We start from the raw sequence: 19,033 nt of genomic DNA, 5'->3' as shown, positions 1-19,033 counted from the left end.
ACATTCTGAATAGTTCAAAACATGGTCATGGAACAAGGTACAGTTTGGGCTTACATTTGCCAAATGTTAAGAACTGAAACACTCTAAGCAGTATTTTCCATACGAGATTAAAATTATTAAATAATTTTCCCAAGGATTTGAAAGTGGTAACTAAAATATGTTTATTTAAAAAGGCAATAGCATATCTCTTAAATAATTCACATTAAAAAATTAAAGATTACATACAGAATTCAAACTAGGGATTAATAATCATTAAAGAAGTAACAGCTAGAACATCTGTCACATTATGTGGTCGCACTGTAAAGCTTTTTACAGGAAAATTATATACTCGAGATCACAGCTTACAAATTACGCAGACTACATTCCTCCAGTATTTGAGAATGACAGCACTTAGTGCCTTTCAGCAGATTTCACACATGTTTACATTAATATTTGATAACTGTTTGGTTGTTTAGACACATTGACCCACAGATATACTTGTAAAAATTCCAATTGCATCACAAAAACACTTCGGCAATGCACTGATATTATTGCAGCAAAAAAACTGACAGACCTTAAAACAAAGAATGCAGCAGTAATCTCAGTCTCAGGTCACATACAAGGTGTCCCCCCTAAACTTTTCACCACCTATATCTCTGGAACCACAACCGATATTGACAAACGGCTTTTACAGGTATGAATGTACAGCAGCGGCTTACAAAAGTTAATACTATGAGACGTTCTAAACCATGTGCAAATATTGGTTCCAACACAAACTTGTATCTTTTAAAATGGATACCCCATATTATTCCATACGCTATCAATAACACGAGAAATCACTATAGTAATGGTGGTGGGTGCATCGCATCCCGAGAAATTGGAATGTGATGTTGGGGTGCAAAATGAATGAAACACACCCCTATTGCACTTCCCGTGATGCAAATGTGACCTGCACGTTCCTCGTAATCGCGATGTGATTGACGTACGTATTCTTACTTTTAATGTTATCGCATGGCTGAAAGTAATAATAGGGATTCCTGCCAGAAACATTAATATGACATAACGATGTCCCTCATGCATGTTGTATTTATCTATGTACAGACAACAGAAGAGTACTGGCTAGTGTACGCCGCCCCATTATACCGCCCAATCAACACTTTGCCTCTGCAGTTGTGTACAGGGACAGGTGGCAATCAGCACTGTGTGTGGGAACAGCTCACTATGAAGCAGATTGGTCTGCATGGAAGTGTGTACAGGTACATTGCACCGGTGTAGTGTACACTGCAATTTGTATCACTGTTGTGATTGTGATATTAATTTACATGTCCATCTATTCTAGGCATTCGACATGGTATTCACAAATGAGGAAATGGCTGACATGATTTTATTGTATGGAGAATGTCACCAAAATGGCACCTGTGCAGTACAGATGCATGTCGAGTGGTACCCTAATAGAAGTCATCCAACTCGCTCTACCTCCATGAATATTGCACGACACAGCAGGTGTCTCCAAGAACACAGCTCCAGAGCACAGGCATAACTTATGAAGCAGCTGTTCTGGTGGCTGCTGCAGTAAACCCTCATGCAAGTTTTTGTGAAATGGAAAGACAGATGGGAATCTCTTGAGCAAGCATGGTGCATATTCTGCACACACATAGGACCATCCATATCACGTGGCACTACATCAAGGCCTCCACAGCAACAATGTTCACAATTGCCTGGAATACTGTCGGTGGGGTCTGTAGCAAAACCATGACGTTATGTGTAGGGCACTGTTTACTGATGACGACACATTTACAAACCCTGGGAACATCACGTTACACAATATGCACTATGGGTCACCAGAAAACAAACACTGGATTTGCCAAGTTGAACATCAACATCAGTGGAATGTCAATGTATCACACAGTATTGTAGGACTCCACTTCATTGATCCATATTTCGTTGATGGCACTCTAACAGGTGACAGTACGAGCAGTTCTTGGGATGTACCTTATCTGTACTGATGGAAGACCTAGCCCTTCATTTGTGTCAAATAACGTGGTATCAAAATGATGGATGCCCTGCACATAATGCCACGGTGGCATAACAGGCGCTAAACCAACAATTCCCATGTTGACGCATTAGATGGGGCTGGTCCATTCAGGGGTTTCCAGCACGGTTGCTGGACCTCACCTCCAAGGACTTTTTCCTCTGGGGACATGTGAAAGATGTGGTGTATCTGCAGGTCCCACAGTGGCCAGTATGGAAACCCATTTGAAGAAAATTTTGAGTTTGGGGAAGAGATGGGAGTCTGATGGAGTCACATCAGACAAATGAAGTGAGTGTGGTAACAATTCATACCTCAGTTCACGTATTTTTACCATGGTAATGACACTCGTGTGTAGATGTCCACTGTGTTAATGAAATATGACTTTCTTCCTTGCCAAACCTGGTCTTTATTGCGTATCTTTTGATGGTTGGTCCAGGAAGTTAGCATAGTACTGTCCCATAATTGTTTTACCAGTGGGAAGATAATGTACCAGAAGAATCCCTTTACTGTCCAACAAAACTGACACCATGGTCTTTCCCATTGAATTACAGTAGTGGACCCATGTTTCATCTGTGGTCACAAACCTGCAGACAAAATATTGTTGGTTGTTCTGAAAATGGATCAGACATTGTTTGGAAATTTCTATTCTAATGTATCTGTGATCCTGTGTTAAGAGTCATAGCACCAATCTAGCAGATCATTTTCTCATAGCCAATTTCACTGTAAAATGTAATTCAGATGACGTCCCTACAGGTTCGGCAGTTTCCCCATTTTCATTTGGTGATCCTCTATGACCATTTTATGCACTTCTGCAATAATTCTGTCTTAGTGGCACATTGTGGCCAACCACTACGCAGATCATCATCTAAGCTGTCCCGACCAAATTTAAACCTCTTTGTCCACTTGACAACAAATGAATAAGATGGAGAAGAGCACCAGCATTTTCTGTAAATTGGCACAAATTTCCTTTGCTTTCATATTTTTCTTTACAGATTACTTAACAACTACCCAAATCTCGATTTTTAGCATCTTTAGAAACCACCCCATGGAAACGACAACATAGAGATGTCTGCACCACAGATCTCTGATGCATCATACTTACTCACAAAGGATGACCTATTATTACAATGGAACCTAGTGCCAGCACTGACATCAGGTGGTGATTCTGCAAACTTTTCAGACTATGCTGGTAGCAAATTGTGGCACCTCACTCAATCCCAAATGGAGGGAATAACTTTGTACTAACATAATAAAAAAATACCAAAAGCTTGAACATTAATGTGATTTTAAGACCTTTTAAATGTGTGCACTGCCTACAGTATATGAGGGTCATTCCAAAATTCCTGCACACTGTACACATGCAACCATTACGGTGGCACAATCAAGCCAAAATTCGTGTCAGCTGTGAGTGAGACCTTAGGAGTTATGGTCGTACATGAGTTTGCTAGTTTGTGTGGGTGTGTCATGAGTAATTCAATTTTAAAGTGGAACCTGAAATGGAGTCAGATTGGATTACACATATGACCAGTTTCCTAAATCAAAATCAAATCCCTATGTGGAAAGAACCCAACAGAAATTTACGACACTTTGTGAGAGGTGTGAGGGAACGGTGTAGTGGATCGTAGCAAAGTATCGTGGTGGTATACTTCTTTCCATGAAGTTGAGTAAGCACTGAGAACAGCCCAAGAAGTGGAAGGCCATCAAAAATTCGTCAACGGTCTGACAAGCTTGCAGCTGGTGTCCACATTTTGCCCGATAATGCAAAATCGCTTATTGTCCTACCAGTGAGAGAAATGCTCAACAAATACGGATGGGAAATACCTCCGCACCCACCATACGATCCCGTTATAAGCCTATCAGATTTTGTTTGTTTCCCAAACTGAAGAAACAATTCTGGGGAAAATGTTTTGATACATATGATGAAGCTTCCAGTGAGGTGACCCGAGCACTCAGATAGCACAACAATGAAGGTGCCCTATCCGGAATAAGGAAGCAGCCAAAATGTTGGAAAGCTGTCATAAACAAGAATGGAGATTATACTGAAGGCCTGTAAAGATATTTTCTCCAATTTTATCTTACAGTGCGCAGAACTTTTGAAATGTCGCTCATTTATTCAACTTCCGGTGAGTGGATGTCTGCACTCAGTTTTCATTTTTCCTTTGTCATTTCCATCATAGAAACCCTATTATTGTGATGTACATTCCAGCTTTTCTGTGGCAACAATCAGCATGCAAACTACATACGTCACTGAGAAACACAGAAAATACACTGCTGACTGTTAAAACTGCAATACCATAAACGTGGCCGGCAACAAATGTCAAACTGGTATGAAGTGTACTATATGTCTGAATACACAAATGATTAGCATTTCAGCAGAACTGCACAAAATACATCGGAGTAACATCATCAAACAATGGAAAATCCAGGATGGAATGTACCAATACCAGAGAAGGAAAGCTGCTACTTACCATATAGCGGAGATGCTGAGTCGCGATAGGCACACAATTAAAGCTTTCAGCCATTAAGGCCTTTGTCAGCATTAGACACACACACACACACACACACACACACACACACACACACACACACACACACACACACACACGTAAACGCAACTTGCACACGTCTGCAGTCTCGGAGAGCTGAAACCACATTGCGAACAGCAGCACCAGTGCATGATGGGAGTGGCAACTGGGTGGGGGTAAGGAGGACGCTGGGGCAGGAAGGGGGAGGGATAGTATGGTGGGAGTGGTGGGCAGTGAAGTGTTGCAGTTTAGACGGAGGGCAGGAGAGAAGGTGCGGAGGGGGAGGGGATAAGTAGCGGTGGAATGATGGCTGTGTGGTGCTGGGATGGGAACAGAGAGGGGGCTGGATGAGTGAGGACAGTGACTAACGGAGGTTGAGGCCAGGAGGGATACGGGAACGTAGGATGTATTGCAGGGAAAGTTCCCACCTGCGCAATTCAGAAAAGCTGGTGTTGGTGGGAATGATCCGTATGGCACAGTCTATGAAGTAGCCATTGAGATGAGGGATATCATGTTCGGCAGCGTGTTCAGCAACAGGAGGGGCGATTTGTTTTTTGGCCACAGTTTGTCGGTGGCCTTTCATGTGGACAGAAAGCTCGTTGGTTGTCATGCCTATACAGAATGCAGCAAAGTGGTTGCAGCTTAGCTTGTAAATCACATGACTGGTTTCACAGGTAGCCTTGCCTTTGATGGGATAGGTGATGTTAGTGACCAAACTGGAGTAGGTGGTGGTAGGAGGGTGTATGGGACAGGTCTTGCATCTAGGTCTATTATAGGGGTATGAACTATGAGGTAAGGGATTGGGAGCAGGGGTTGTGTAAGGATGGACGGGTATATTGTGCAGGTTCAGTGGACGGCGGAATACCACTGTAGGAGGGGTGGGAAGGATAGTGGGCAGGACATTTCTCATTTCAGGGCATGACGAGGGGTAATCGAAACCCCGGCAGAGAGGTAATTCAGTTGCTGCAGTCCTGGATGGTACTGAGTTATGAGGGGAATGCTCCTCTGTGGCTGGACTGTGGGACTTTGGGAGGTGGTGGGAGACTGGAAAGATAAGGCACGGGAGATTTGTTTTTGTACAAGGATGGGAGGATAATTACGGTCAGTGAAGGCTTCAGTGAGACCCTCAGTATATTTTGAGAGGGACTGCCCGTCACTGCAGATGCAATGACCACAGGTGGCTAGGCTGTATGGAAGGGACTTCTTGGTACAGAACGGGTGGCAGCAGTCGAAGTGGAGGTATTGCTGGTGGTAATAATGTAGCCATCTCTGAGGTGAAGGTCAACATCTAGGAAGGTGGCTTGTTGAGTTAAGTAGGACCAGGTGAAACAAATGGGGGAGAAGTTGTTGAGGTTCTGGAGGAATGTGAATACGGTGTCCTCACCTTCAATCCAGATAGCAAAGATGTCATCAATGAATCTGGTGAGGGGTTTAGGATTCTGGGTTTTTAGGAAGGATTCCTCTGAATAGCCCCTGAATAGGTTAGCATAGGATGGTGTCACGCGGGTGCCCATAGCCGTACCGCAGATTTGTTTGTAGGTAATGCCTTCAAAGGAGAAGTAATTGTGGGTGAGGATGTAGTTGGTCATGGAGACTAGGAAGGAGGTTGTTGGTTTGGAATCCATAGGGCGTCTGGAAAGGTAGTGTTCAATAGCAGTAAGGCCATGGGCATTAGGAACGTTAGTGTACAGGGAGGTGGCATCAATAGTGATGAGCAGGGCACCGTGTGGTAAAGGGACAGAAACTGTGGAGTGTTTGTGGAGGAAATGGTTGGTATATTTTATATAGGAGGATAGGTTCCAGGTATTAGGTTGAAGGTGTTGGTCTACGAGAGCAGAGATTCTCTCAGTGGGGTCACAGTAACCGGCCACAATGGGGCGTCCTGGGTGGTTGGGTTTATGGACTTTAGGAAGCATGTAGAAAGTGGGAGTGCAGGGAGTGGTAGGGGTAAGTAGAGAGATGGACTCTGGGGAGAGGTTCTGGGATGGGCCTAAGGATTTAAGTAGTGACTGGCGATCCTGATGGATTACTCGAATGGGATCACTGTGGCAAGGTTTGTAGGTGGAAGTATCTGACAGCTGACGGAATCCTTCTGCCACGTAATCCTTGTGGTTCAAAACAACGGTGGTGGAGCCTTTGTCAGCAGGTAGAATTATAAGGTCAGAATCAGTTTTTAGATGGTGGACTGCACTTCTTTCTGTGGATGTAAGGTTAGTTTGCATGTTGAGGGATTTGGGGAATGATGATGAGCCAGGGTTCGAGGTTAAGAAATTCTGGAAAGTTAATGGGCTGGTTTGGAGGCAGTGGGGGTGGATCACGGTTGGATGGAGGAGTGAACTGAGTTCGGCAAGGATCAATATTGGTCTTTGGTTGAGTCTGACTGGTCGGGTTGGTGGCAAAAAAGTGTTTCCACTGTAGGGACCGGGAGAAGGAGAGAAGGTCTTTAACTAGTCCTGCATGGTTGAATTTGGGAGTGGGGCAAAAGGTGAGGCCTTTGGAAAGGACTGATATTTCTGTGGGACTAAGGCTTCTGGAGGAAAGGTTCATAACTGTGTTGTGGGTCTGTTTAGGTTCTGGGTTCTGTGTGGTGGTGGGAAGGAGTTTTGGAGGGGGGTTAAGTGTAGTAGGTCTGCGAGACAGGGTTTGTCAGCTATGGGAAAGGGGGGGGGGGGCGGGTGGAGGAGGTTTGGAGGTTGTTGTAGAAGTGGTGGACAGTAGCACTCTGAGGCAGGAGTAGGATAAGAAGCTTTTTGAGGTGGTGTTACGCCTGTTGCTCAAGTTCCTGCAGGACAAGAGTTTCAATGTGTGATATGGGTTCCAGGAACTTGGGATTACATAGCAGGAGAATTTTGCGGGCGGAGAGCAGGTACTGTGAGGAGGATTGGGCTTGGTTGATATAGTTTTGCAGGACTATGTTGGTGAGGGTTAAGGATTGGTGGAATCTGAACAGGTGGAGGTAATTGTGGAAGGAGGGGTGGCAACCAGAGATGGGTAATTTGATGGTAAGGCCATTAGGGGCGATTTCATGAGCCAAGCAACAATGCAGGAACAGTATGTGGGACTGGGCTCTGGCTACGGATAAGGAAACTTTTCTGCATTGATGCAGATGGAAGGAGCAAGGATCCACGGTGGTGCAAAAAATGTGAAAAATTATGTAAGAAAGTAGAATTACGTCTGAAAAATTACACAAAAATACACTCAAATATGCATCAAAAGTACGAAAAGGACAAAATGGATGCACAAGCGGGAAAAAAACGAGATAAAATCTGAGGAAGACGAAGATAGTGGAAGGCGAAAACTCACTAAAATTGGCGAGAAGTCACAAGGGTCAAAGTAGAGAATAACTAATCAATAATAAATATATGTATATTACTGTGGGTAGCAGGTTTGAAGATGGATAAGTGTAAGGGGGACGGCAAATGTGACTGGATGAGGTGATTTAGTGGGTGCGAACAGGCATAGAACAGGGAAAGTGTGGGGGGTGGGGAGAGGTTCGTAGTTAGAGATGTAAGATTGTGTGGCACCGGGAAAGTGCGGGAGATAACACACAAAAATATGGGAATTGACACAGGGAGCGTGATCAGTTTGAAGGTACAGGCTTCATTATATCGGCGGGAGTAATGTGCGACCTAAGATGCTGCACTAACAATCGGCTTGGTCTCGATGCCGTCTGTTGCGTGCGGCCGAGACAGTCGATATAGTGCAGCTCATAAGTAGAGTGTGCAGTGTGGTGAGTACGGCAAGAAGAGCATAGACATTCTGCCTGTAAGTACAGATTACATAAAAGGTTTCACATTTGGAAATCACAATGGAAGATCATGTTATGCCTCTTGTAATACGAAGAAATCTCTACCGGCACGTACCGGTGTTTGGCAGTCACAGTATCGTGGTCTATCGAGACTGTAGGTTATCATTTTACATTAGTGCCAGAGGAGACAGACACATCAGTCATTCGGCTGCCCACGATCATGTTGCCCGTCATATAAGGTCGTGAAATGGGGTTGTTTGCAAGAAGACAAGTACCCACTGAAACATGGGACATCTGGAGCACCAAAGACTGCCAACACGGAGACCACTGCAACGGCTTCCCGTGATGCAGAAGCAAAGAAAGGTGCAACGACAGTGGTGCACGGATGATGACAGTGAGCACAGGAATAGCACCTTGCCATTTTTTCGTGCAAGACACTGTGCTGCACACAGCGTCTACGTTAGTGTGTCAAGACTCTGAGGAGATTTATTGTACTGAACTTCTCATTGTCATAAACCTGTGAGATACATTTCTGAAAATCATTTGACTCAGTGTGACATCTATGCTTATTGTCAAGAAGTACAATCCTATAGGGTATCAAGTGGAATTTGCAGCTGGATTGAGGATTTTTTTCATAGAAAGGATGCAACTTGTTATCCTGCACAAAGAGTCATCATCAGATGTAGAAGTAACTTCAGGTGTGCCTATGGATATGTGTTGGGACCCTTGCTGTTCATGTTGTATATTAACAAACTTGCAGGTGATATCAATCCTTTTGCTGCTGTGGACGTGTATACGCGTCCTGCTACACTGTTCCCCAGCTGCTGTGGACATGTGTGAGTGCACCAGCTTGGATTTTCCTGCTTTGCTACGGATGTCTGTGTGTGTCCTGAGATGCTGAACTCTCACTGCTGCAGAAGAGTCACTTCCCTATCTCAGTGAATAAAAATCTTTCGACTATTTGTCATCCAACAGATGTGCCTTACTGTGGGGTATTGTGTGCAAAAAACCTCATTTCCATACCTTGAATTGTTAACGAGATACGCCGATTGTTACGATCGCACAATTCGCGATGTGAATGAGATTATTGTGCACTATGGTGGTTAGTTCAATATAAAACCCAATAATTCGAGAACAAAATAAGATATCAATCTGCTCTCAATTTTAAATAAAATTCTGAAATCTTATCTACTTTTTATTCGCTGCAATGTAGGAGCTAAAATGAACTATGTGTTAAGTTTATGCAGTTGCCTCTGCAAAATCTTTAAAATTTTGTGCAATGTTTTACTCAATTTGATGCAGGGCAGGAAGTATGATGGACAATGAAAAGAAATTCAGTTCTTTATCGAGTGAAGATACCAGATTGTAAGATGAGCTAAGACCAAATTTTTTCACCTACCAGTTTTCGAAAAATCAGATAAGTATTTCATATCAGCCGGAATGTCGTCTCTCAGCACAGCTACCAGCATTTGGTGAGCAGTACAGCCACAATAAAAGCTGCCCTCAGCACAGAATGCAGTAAAAAAGTTAACAGTAACCTTAGAGTATGTGTAGATGATGCAATTATCTGTTATGAAGTGCTGTCTGAAAGGAGCTGCATAAATATTCATCAGTGACCCCCAGCTCAGAATGGCTAACTCGTACAAATACCTGGGTGTAACAGTTTGTAGGGATATGAAACGGAATGATCGCACAGGCTCAAGTTGCAAGTAAAGCAAATGGTAGACTTCGATTTACTGGTAGAATACTGAGGAAGAGTAACCAGTCTGCAAAAGAGATTGCTTACAAATCACTTGTGCGACCCAGTCTAGAATATTGCTCAAGTGTGGAGGACGCATATCAAACAGGACTAACAGGGGATATTGAATGTATACAGAGAAGAGCAGCTTGAATGGACACAGTTTGGTTTGACCCATGGGAGAGTGTCACAAGAATACTGGAGAAACTGAAGTGGCAGACTCTTGAAGACAAAGGTAAATGACCTCAGCTTTAAATCATGACTCTCTCTGTGTACTACAATCCCCTCTGTATTGCCTGCTTAAGGATTGTGACAACAAGATTATATTAAGTACAGAACACAATGAGGCATTTAAACATTCATTCTTCTTGTGTTCCAATGTGAATTGAATGCAAAGAAAGCTTAATATCTGGTACAATGTAACATACTCTCTGCAATGCACTTCACAATGTTCTGCAGAGTGTAGATGTACACATAAACAACACAATCACTTTTGATTGCATGGCCAGTAATTTGGACAGAAAGCATTACTCTTCTAATGTCTGTTGTCCAGCAGCAGTGCCCTATCTTCGAGTTGTTAGTGACACTATCTTTCAGAATTCTAACGCAAGACTGCATGTTTCGCTTGCTGTCTTGATCCACTTCTATACAATAGGGGCTTGACTGCTGCCCTGGCCAGCACATTCTCTCAGCCTCTCACTCATTGAAAACGCCTCTCATTTCTTTCCTCCTCTCACCTGCCACTACGAATTATGAGCTCTGCCACTGACCTAAAGCCGCATCAAATGTTGTACCCATATCCAACATTCGATATCAGTTTGATTGAATGCCCAGCCAGGTTAGAGAGATTATGCCTTCCAGAGGTGGCCATTTTGTATAATAAATTTCACCCCTTGTCCACTCTTCAATTACCTACAAATTTTTCTTCTCTTGAAACTTTCAGTCTGATAGGCCGTGGTCAAGGTATAAAACTTTCTCACAACATTTCCCTTCTGACTGCAGGAGACATCTTCAGAGGTACAGAGGCAAACTGGAACCCTCTACATATATAGACAATGTAGAGGGCACTACAGTCCATCACATGATTTCGCCTATGAGATTATCTCCAGTAATGCCAACAGTCTCAATTGAAAGTAATCGATCGTCATTTTTACGGTGCAATATTGACATCCATATTTTATCTAATTTAACACCTCCCTCTTTTATGTTAAAATTGCTATGGTGTTTATAAATCTCAATAGCCTCTCTACAATTGTGCATATGTTACATACGATGTTTTCGATATGATGTTCATCTAATTGAATTTTATTTCATGATCACCCTCTTGGTAAACATGTTCAGTTATGGCTGATTAGCTGTATGTCACAGGTTGCAGTTCCTCATGTGTTCAACCAGACGAGTGCTAACACTTCTTTTTGTGGTACCAATATATACCAGTTCACAACAACAAGGAATTTTGTATACACCTGACATAGTCACAGGATTTCATACACTTTTTTGCATTTCTTTTATCTTCCTGGTAAGTCTGAAGATAGTTTCCACACCATACTTGCTCAACACTTTAACAATGCGATCTGTAATCTTACTAATGAATGGAATGAAAATTTTACCCTTGGGCAGCCACTCTTCCTCATCAATGCTGATTCTATTCCTAGGGTGAAGTGCTTAATCTATCTCATTGTTAGAACAGCCATACTTCTTGAATGTAGACTGTGGATGTTCAGTCTCATCCTTTAAGTAGGTCAGTTCACAAATTTTGTATGCCCAGTCTACCAAGGTTTTAACCACACCTTTTTTTCGTCTGAGGTGTTGGTTAGAATCTTTATGAAGGTAACAGTCAGCATGCATGGCTTCTATTGTGTTGTTCCTCTCTTGTAATTGTGAACTCCATTATAACAGTACAATGAAAAGAAGCAATAACATCCCCCTGGTTTAACACAAGAGGATGATGTTTGGTCTGTGGGGCACTCAAATGACCGGTCATCAATGCCCATACAAGTCCTAATCTTTGCACAGTCCAATTTTAGCCACTTCGACGAATGATGATGATGATGATGATGATGATGATGAAATTATAAGGGGAGAACATAAACACCCTGTTCCCGGGCAGAGAAAATCCCCAACCCGGCCGGGAATCAAACCTGGGACCCCGTGATCCAGAGGCACCAACGCTAACCACTAGACCACGAGCTGCGAATTTTAACACAAGAAGAATTACCGCCTGGGACATATGGATAAATCAGCCACAATGGACCGTGTTTTCCAAGAGGGCGATCATGACATAAAATTTGGTCAGGCAAGTGTCATATCAAAAATATTGTATTATCATGCGCACATGTATTGAGGGGTTACTAACATTTATAAACACTATAATTTTAACATGACAGAGGAAGGTGTTAAAATTACATAAAACAAACTTTGCACCATAAAAATGGTGAGCGATTACTTTAAATGGAGAATGCTGCCATTACCAGAGGTTATATCATAGCCGACGTCATGTGGTGTTCTCTACAATGCCTATATATTCAACACTCCCTCCAGTCCCAGTTGAAGTTCATCGTTTTAACTCTGAAGATCTCCCCCACAGCCAGAGATGAAATGTTAGGAGAAATGTTCTACTTTGACCATGGCCTAGGAGCCTAAAAGTTTCAACTGAAATCAGTACTCATCGTGAAAGCCTACACTGTATGATCATACCTCGAAATTTAACCATGTGTTCTTCCAGCCATACTATACCAGCTCAATAAATAAAAATTTGTTGTTTGTTATTCTTATTCTTCCTGGCATAGCAGTTTTAATAGCCAACAGTATACTACCAGAAAGCTTTCAACTTTAAACAGGGAAATACTCTCTCTCACACACAAAATCAGCAACAAGCCACTTTGTCCTGAAATACATGCCTCATAAGAATTGTGGCCATCTGAAGCAGTATGCAGTCACAAAAGAGAACACTGTTAATGACACAAGTAATGTCCAAACAGTCGTGCACATTGCTAAGGAGCGAAAGAATGGACTCTTACACAGTGTCAAGCTTCATTAGATTTTAAGCAGAAAATTTCTGCTACAGCTCTCACCAAATGGGAATGTGACACCCGCCTCCTTCAGCCGTCTCAGGTTGTCTTCCACGTCTTCAGACAACAGCTCCACAAAATTTGGCGTGAAGGCATCTGGAATGAAAAATGTCACCAATTACTTAAAGTTTCACGACAGTTATTATATACGAGGAGACAGTGTGGTAAATTTAGAAAGTGAAATTCTAAGCACTGCCAATAGGCATATATACAAAAGCATAAAAATATCCTAGCTTTCAGAAATGTTAATTTCTTCTTCGGGGAGGGAAACAGATAGGTTGGGGATGGTTGCAAAAGAGTGACAGGTCACTCAGAACCAAAGATCAGAGGAGCAAACCTTTTCATTCAGGCAACATGTGACACCAATACCCATTGGTTAACTCTTTTAACACCAGCAGTAGTCGTTCAGTGTGGTCACAAATGACTGGAAAAAAACCCAGACGAGTCCTGTATATGAGACAGATTAAAGAACAAATCTGCAAAATTACAGACCGACGTTCTTAACCCTCTTGCTGCTGTAGACGTATAGATATGTCCTGCTCCATGTTCTACAGGTGTTGTGGACATGTATAACCATGCCGTTTGGGTTTTCCTACAGTGCTGTTGATGACCGGATGCATCCTGGGCCACCAAACTCTCATTGCTGCAGACGAGTTTCTTCCATATCTTGCCGAATAAAAAAGATTCAAGTATTTACACAACATGTGCCTCTTTGTGTGCTGTCATTTGCAACATAACTTCATTTTTATATCCTGAATTGTTTATGAAGTATGGAGATTGTTATGACCACATAGTTCACGGTGTGCAGGTACAGAAGTGGGTGCACTGTGCGTGACAATCTGTCAGATATAAAAATTAATAACTCAAAAAGGAAATGAGATACTGTTCTGCTTTCAATTTTACTTAAAATGTTGTTATCTTACCGACACTTCACATACTGCAATGTACAAACTAAATTCAATGATGTGCAAAGTCTATGCTATGCATTTTTACCTCTGCAAACTCTTTAAAATTTCATGCAATGTTTTACCTAATCTGGTGCGGCACAGTAACTAAGATGAATAATGAAAAGAAATTCAGTCCTTTATCAAGAAAAGATATCGAACTGTAAGAAGTGCAAAAATCAATTTTTTTCAGCAAATAGTTTTCTTGAAATTGGACGGCGAGTATTTCATAGCAACCAGAATGCCGTTTCTGAGCACAAGTAGCAGCATTTGGCGAGCAGCACAGCCACAACAAAGCCACCTCAGTCCAGAATGCAGAAAGCGTGTCTGTAGCAGTGAAAGGGTTAAAACTGCTTCACCGCCCAATACCTGAGCATATTGTAAGTTTCCTTGTGACAGGAAAGCTTCTGTCCACAAATCAATGCAAATTTAGAAAGCAGCACTCGTGTGAAACTCACCTTTCGCTTTTCTTGCACAATATCCTACAAAACGTGGGTGAGAGGAACAGGCTGAAAAGTGTTTCTCACACTGCTCCACTGTAGTCTATTAACAAAGGCCTGTGCGTACGGAATAGGTTCTCAGATATGTGAGTGATTCTCAAAGACTCCTTAAGTAATAGACAACTGTGTGTTACCCCGACAGCGAGTGTTCGTCAGAGAGTACTCCAGGGAAGTGTGATTAGGATCGCTCATGTTGTCTTTATACATAAATGATCTGACGGAAAGGTTGAGCAGCAATTTACAACTGCTCATGTCAGTGTAGTGTACAGAAAAGTGTCATTGTTGACTGTGGGAGGATACAGGATAACTTGGATAGCATTTCTACTTGGTATAATGAACGACAGCTTCCTATAGATGTGGAAAAATGTAAGTTAATGGAGATTAATGGGAAGAACAATCCTACAATGTCCATATACAGGATTAGTGGTGTGCTGCTTAACACTGTCACGCTAATTAAATATTTAGACGTAATGTTGGAAAGCAACACGAAATGGGACAAGCACATAAATCAGCTGCAGGGAAGGTGAATGGTCGACTTTGGTTTATTAGAAGAATTCTAGGAAAGTGCAACTTTTCTATAAAACAGAGCACATACAGAACACTTGTGTGACCCATTCTTGAGTGCTACTCGAGTGTTTGGGACCCATACCAGGTTGGCTCAAAGAAAGACATCGAACCAATTCAGAGTGCCAGGAACTCAAATGGGAATTCCCAGATAGGAGATAATGTTCTTATCACAAAACCCTATTGAGAAAATTTACAGAACTAGCCTTCTTCTGCATTCTAGTGTCGCTGATGTACTGTTCACATAAGTGCTGTGAAAACAAGACAATAGAAATAGGGCCTCATTTGGAGGTATACAGACAATTGTTTTTCTGTCTCTTCCTTTGCATGTGGAACAGGAAAGGGAATGACCGATAGCTGGGTACGAGGAATCCTTGCTGAAAAAGTATTTAGACACTAATGTACAGAATCCTCTGTGCCATACCGTGTTTATTAACTACAAGACACACTTTTTTCCTTCAGAAAATTGCCTCCAAAATTCAGGTGCTTCTTATATTTGAAACTAATATAAAAATGTCCAATGTTTGATTTAAAATTCCCACCAGTCCTAAAAACTGCCATATATTCGATGCCGCAGGAAACCTTTCTCTATATGCCAACAAGGGATTCAATTGGCACCAGCAGTGCACTGATGCGACAAACATGAGCTACGGGGATTCACAAGCACTACACTGTTGTCACTTCACGTTGTGCTGGTGGTACGAAACTTAATCCAATGATCATTTTCATGCGTAAAACCTTCTGAAATACACCAGATGGTGGTGTTCATGTACATGAAAAGGGTTGGATGGATGAGGCTGGTATGAAATTATGGATTAACAGAATGCGCGAGACAAGAAAAGGTGCAACATACTGAAGAAGAGTTCTCTTCTTGTGCTGGATCAGTTCAGTAGTCATTTGAAAAATTCTGTGAAAGATAAATTGAGACAGGGAAATACAGAGGTTGCTGTTATTTGGAGAGGACTTACTTCACAATTACAAACTCTCAATGTCTCGATAAATAAACCATTTAAAGTGCTTATGAGAGAGGAATGGAACAAATGGATGAGGGATGAAACCCATCATGAATTCACGCTGAAGGTAGCGTTAAAATGACCTATTACCAAACAAGCGTGTCAGTGTATAAAACAGTCGTTGTCTAGAGTGAGATAAGACAAAATTGTTAAATCTTTCAATTAAGTGCGGCATAAGCGATGCTGTTGATGGCAGTGAAGACCATCTTATATAGGGGCGGAGGAGGGGGGGGGGGGGGGGGGAGAAGAAGAAGAAGAAGAAGAAGAAAGTTCAGATGACTATTTTCAGGGATTTTAAAGGTCAGTTCGGTTTTATAAACAAAGAATTTTTCGTTGGTCTTGTTCTGAAATCTAATAATAAAAACTGTAAATATGTTATTTTTAATAACTGCTTAAAAATTATGGTGCATCTTATAGCCTGTAGCATCTTAAAGTAAAATACAAAACACGGAAAAAAGTGGGTTAGCGATCGGACACACGTGACCAGATGTCACCCAATGATGTAAACATTTATCATTGTTCTTTTGGATCTTGACTTCGACCTACCATTGGCTATTGTAAGACTACATATTTCTGTCAATTTTCATGTTTTAACATATGAATTATTTTCATATTATTACTTTTCACATAAAATATAGAAATAATTTTATGTGGTAAACAGGAGAACGTACTGCTTCATCTCCACTTGGGAAAGGAACATCCTGTTATGGTCAACAATAACATATGCGTTTTCACAGTATCTAATCTCTCTCTCTCTCTCTCTCTCTCTCTCTCTCTTGTGTGTGTGTGTGTGTGTGTGTGTGTGTGTGTGTGTGTGTGTGTGTGTGTGTGTTTAGAAATGGATATACTTGTAATTTTATTATTTCATTTCATTATTTCATTATCAATCGTCGAGAAACAGAAGACAAATTAATAGTTCGGGATTCATCATTTCAATAAATGTGTATTTGTATATTAAAATACGAGGTGTCCATAATTGAAGTTACAGTTTTAAAATGCTGTAGGAAGAGAACCACTGCTCATAAGGATGTCGAACTTGAACAGCATATTACTGACGCAGAGGGAACCATTATGTAACACGAAAAAGCTAACAAAAATTTGACCAATACATGGCACTGTAAGTGTCAGAATATGTGCACCAACACGCATGTGGCATACACCTGTTCCTCAATTTGCATCTGAGATGGTAAGGCTCTTTTACAAGAACAGTGACTGTGTGCCAGTAGCCCTGCAGACATTCCAGACACTCAAGGGTATACAAAAAGGCATTGGTCCAAAGTTTGCTAAGGTTATGGAGAATATGATTACAAAATTAGAAAATACAATGTAGCAGAGGGAGGAAAGTAGATGATCTGATACCTGTCAATGATGCGGCTGCAGCACTGCAGGAGGGGTCGAGCAGTGATGTGCAAACATGCAGTGCATGGGGAATTTCCCGAACATTGCACATGAATGGTGCATAAAATCCTACAAAACAACCTGTACTGCTATCCATACAAAATCACCCATGTTCACAAGTTCTTTCCTGTTGACGTGCCAGCAAGTTAAATGTTCACTGTGGAATTTCTTACTCACATGGAAGTGAACAACGAATGGTTGTGGAACATTCTGTGGACAGACGAAACCCATTTCCATCTCCAAGGGCAAGTCAATACACAGAATGGCAAAATATAGTCAAGGGAAAATCTGCACATGCAGCAATTGGTACTACTTCCTTCTGCAAAGATGACTGTGTGGTGTGGGTCGACGGCATTACTTGACACAGGGCTGAATTTTTCGAGGAGATTAGTCCTGTGGGTCCTGTTACTCGTACTGTCACCGATAAATGCTACAAGAGACTTTTGCTCACCAATGTCATTCCAAACCTTCAACAGTGTGGTGTGTGGGTAGGATCATTTTTATGCAAGATGGTGCTCCTTTGCATATTGCAGTCAGTGAAGTGGCTGCTGCAGAGACATTTCGGAAATTCTAGAATTATCGGTCGTCATTTCTCTACAGCCAGGCTGTCTAGATCAGCTGATCATCCGATCTTAATTTCTGTGACTTCTGACTGTGGGTTTACTTGAAAGATGTTGCTTTCAGTACTCCAGTCATGAATGTAGCTTAAGTGAATGTACACACTGCACAGCACATTCTCAACATAAACTCCAAGACACTCTGATCTGTTGTGGAGCATGGCGTTTCTCGATTTCAACTTATGGCAGAGAGCAGTGGATAGCATACTGAACACATCTTGTGCCAGTCTCACAACAATTAGAAATTGATGTCGTTTCGCTTTCTAAGCAGTTTTTAGTTTCAGGAAAATTAAAAACCAACATAATTTCAATTTTTAAAGTAGTTTTTGGTGCTGGGACAAATACTGGCCTCTCCTAAACTCTCTAAAGCATTGTGGACTTAATCTATACACATCCAAGTTGTTTTGGCATGTTCACCAGTCTTCCATTAGGTCTTGATTTTGATATTTTCTTATGTGTTGAATATAATAAAAAACTTTCTTCATCCATGTACAATCTATTAGCCTGGATAAATGTCCCACCCATTACCATTTCATTTTAGTCATAATTACCCCTCCGGCCCCAGTATACACCCCGAGCAATTTGTCTTCCTGTCTCAATTAGTAATTCCGACATCCATCTTCCCATACTAAAACTGAATGGTTTTCACATTAATAGTCCTTGTCTCAACACCATAATTAAAAACTGTTAACACACAATGATTGCAATCTATCTTTATCACATACACTGGTAGTTTACTTTTGAAACTATCCAGTCTACCATGCACAGCACACACCATTTTACTTCCACGTTTATTTTTCTTCTCCTATCCATCCTGGTGTTGTCTTCAAGAGACCTAAATAAGGAGACTTATCTATGCATTCCGTGATTTAATCGGTAATTTGTGCTGTTTTCATTCCGTTAT

At 41.7% G+C, this 19,033-nt stretch overlaps 1 protein-coding gene across 1 annotated transcript in view; it reads right to left on the bottom strand.

Annotated features, from left to right (window-relative positions):
• LOC124550913 (inositol-tetrakisphosphate 1-kinase-like) overlaps positions 1 to 19,033 on the bottom strand; it is a 100,875-nt gene that overhangs the window by 33,934 nt on the left and 47,908 nt on the right. The window contains exon 5 of the mRNA XM_047125706.1: positions 13,097 to 13,189. Coding sequence (XP_046981662.1) covers positions 13,097 to 13,189 — 93 coding nt within the window. The remainder of the gene's footprint in view (positions 1 to 13,096; positions 13,190 to 19,033) is intronic.

This window comes from Schistocerca americana, chromosome 9, assembly GCF_021461395.2.
Source record: "Schistocerca americana isolate TAMUIC-IGC-003095 chromosome 9, iqSchAmer2.1, whole genome shotgun sequence".
Taxonomy (NCBI): domain Eukaryota; kingdom Metazoa; phylum Arthropoda; class Insecta; order Orthoptera; family Acrididae; genus Schistocerca; species Schistocerca americana.
This window is presented reverse-complemented; position numbering and strand designations above follow the sequence as displayed.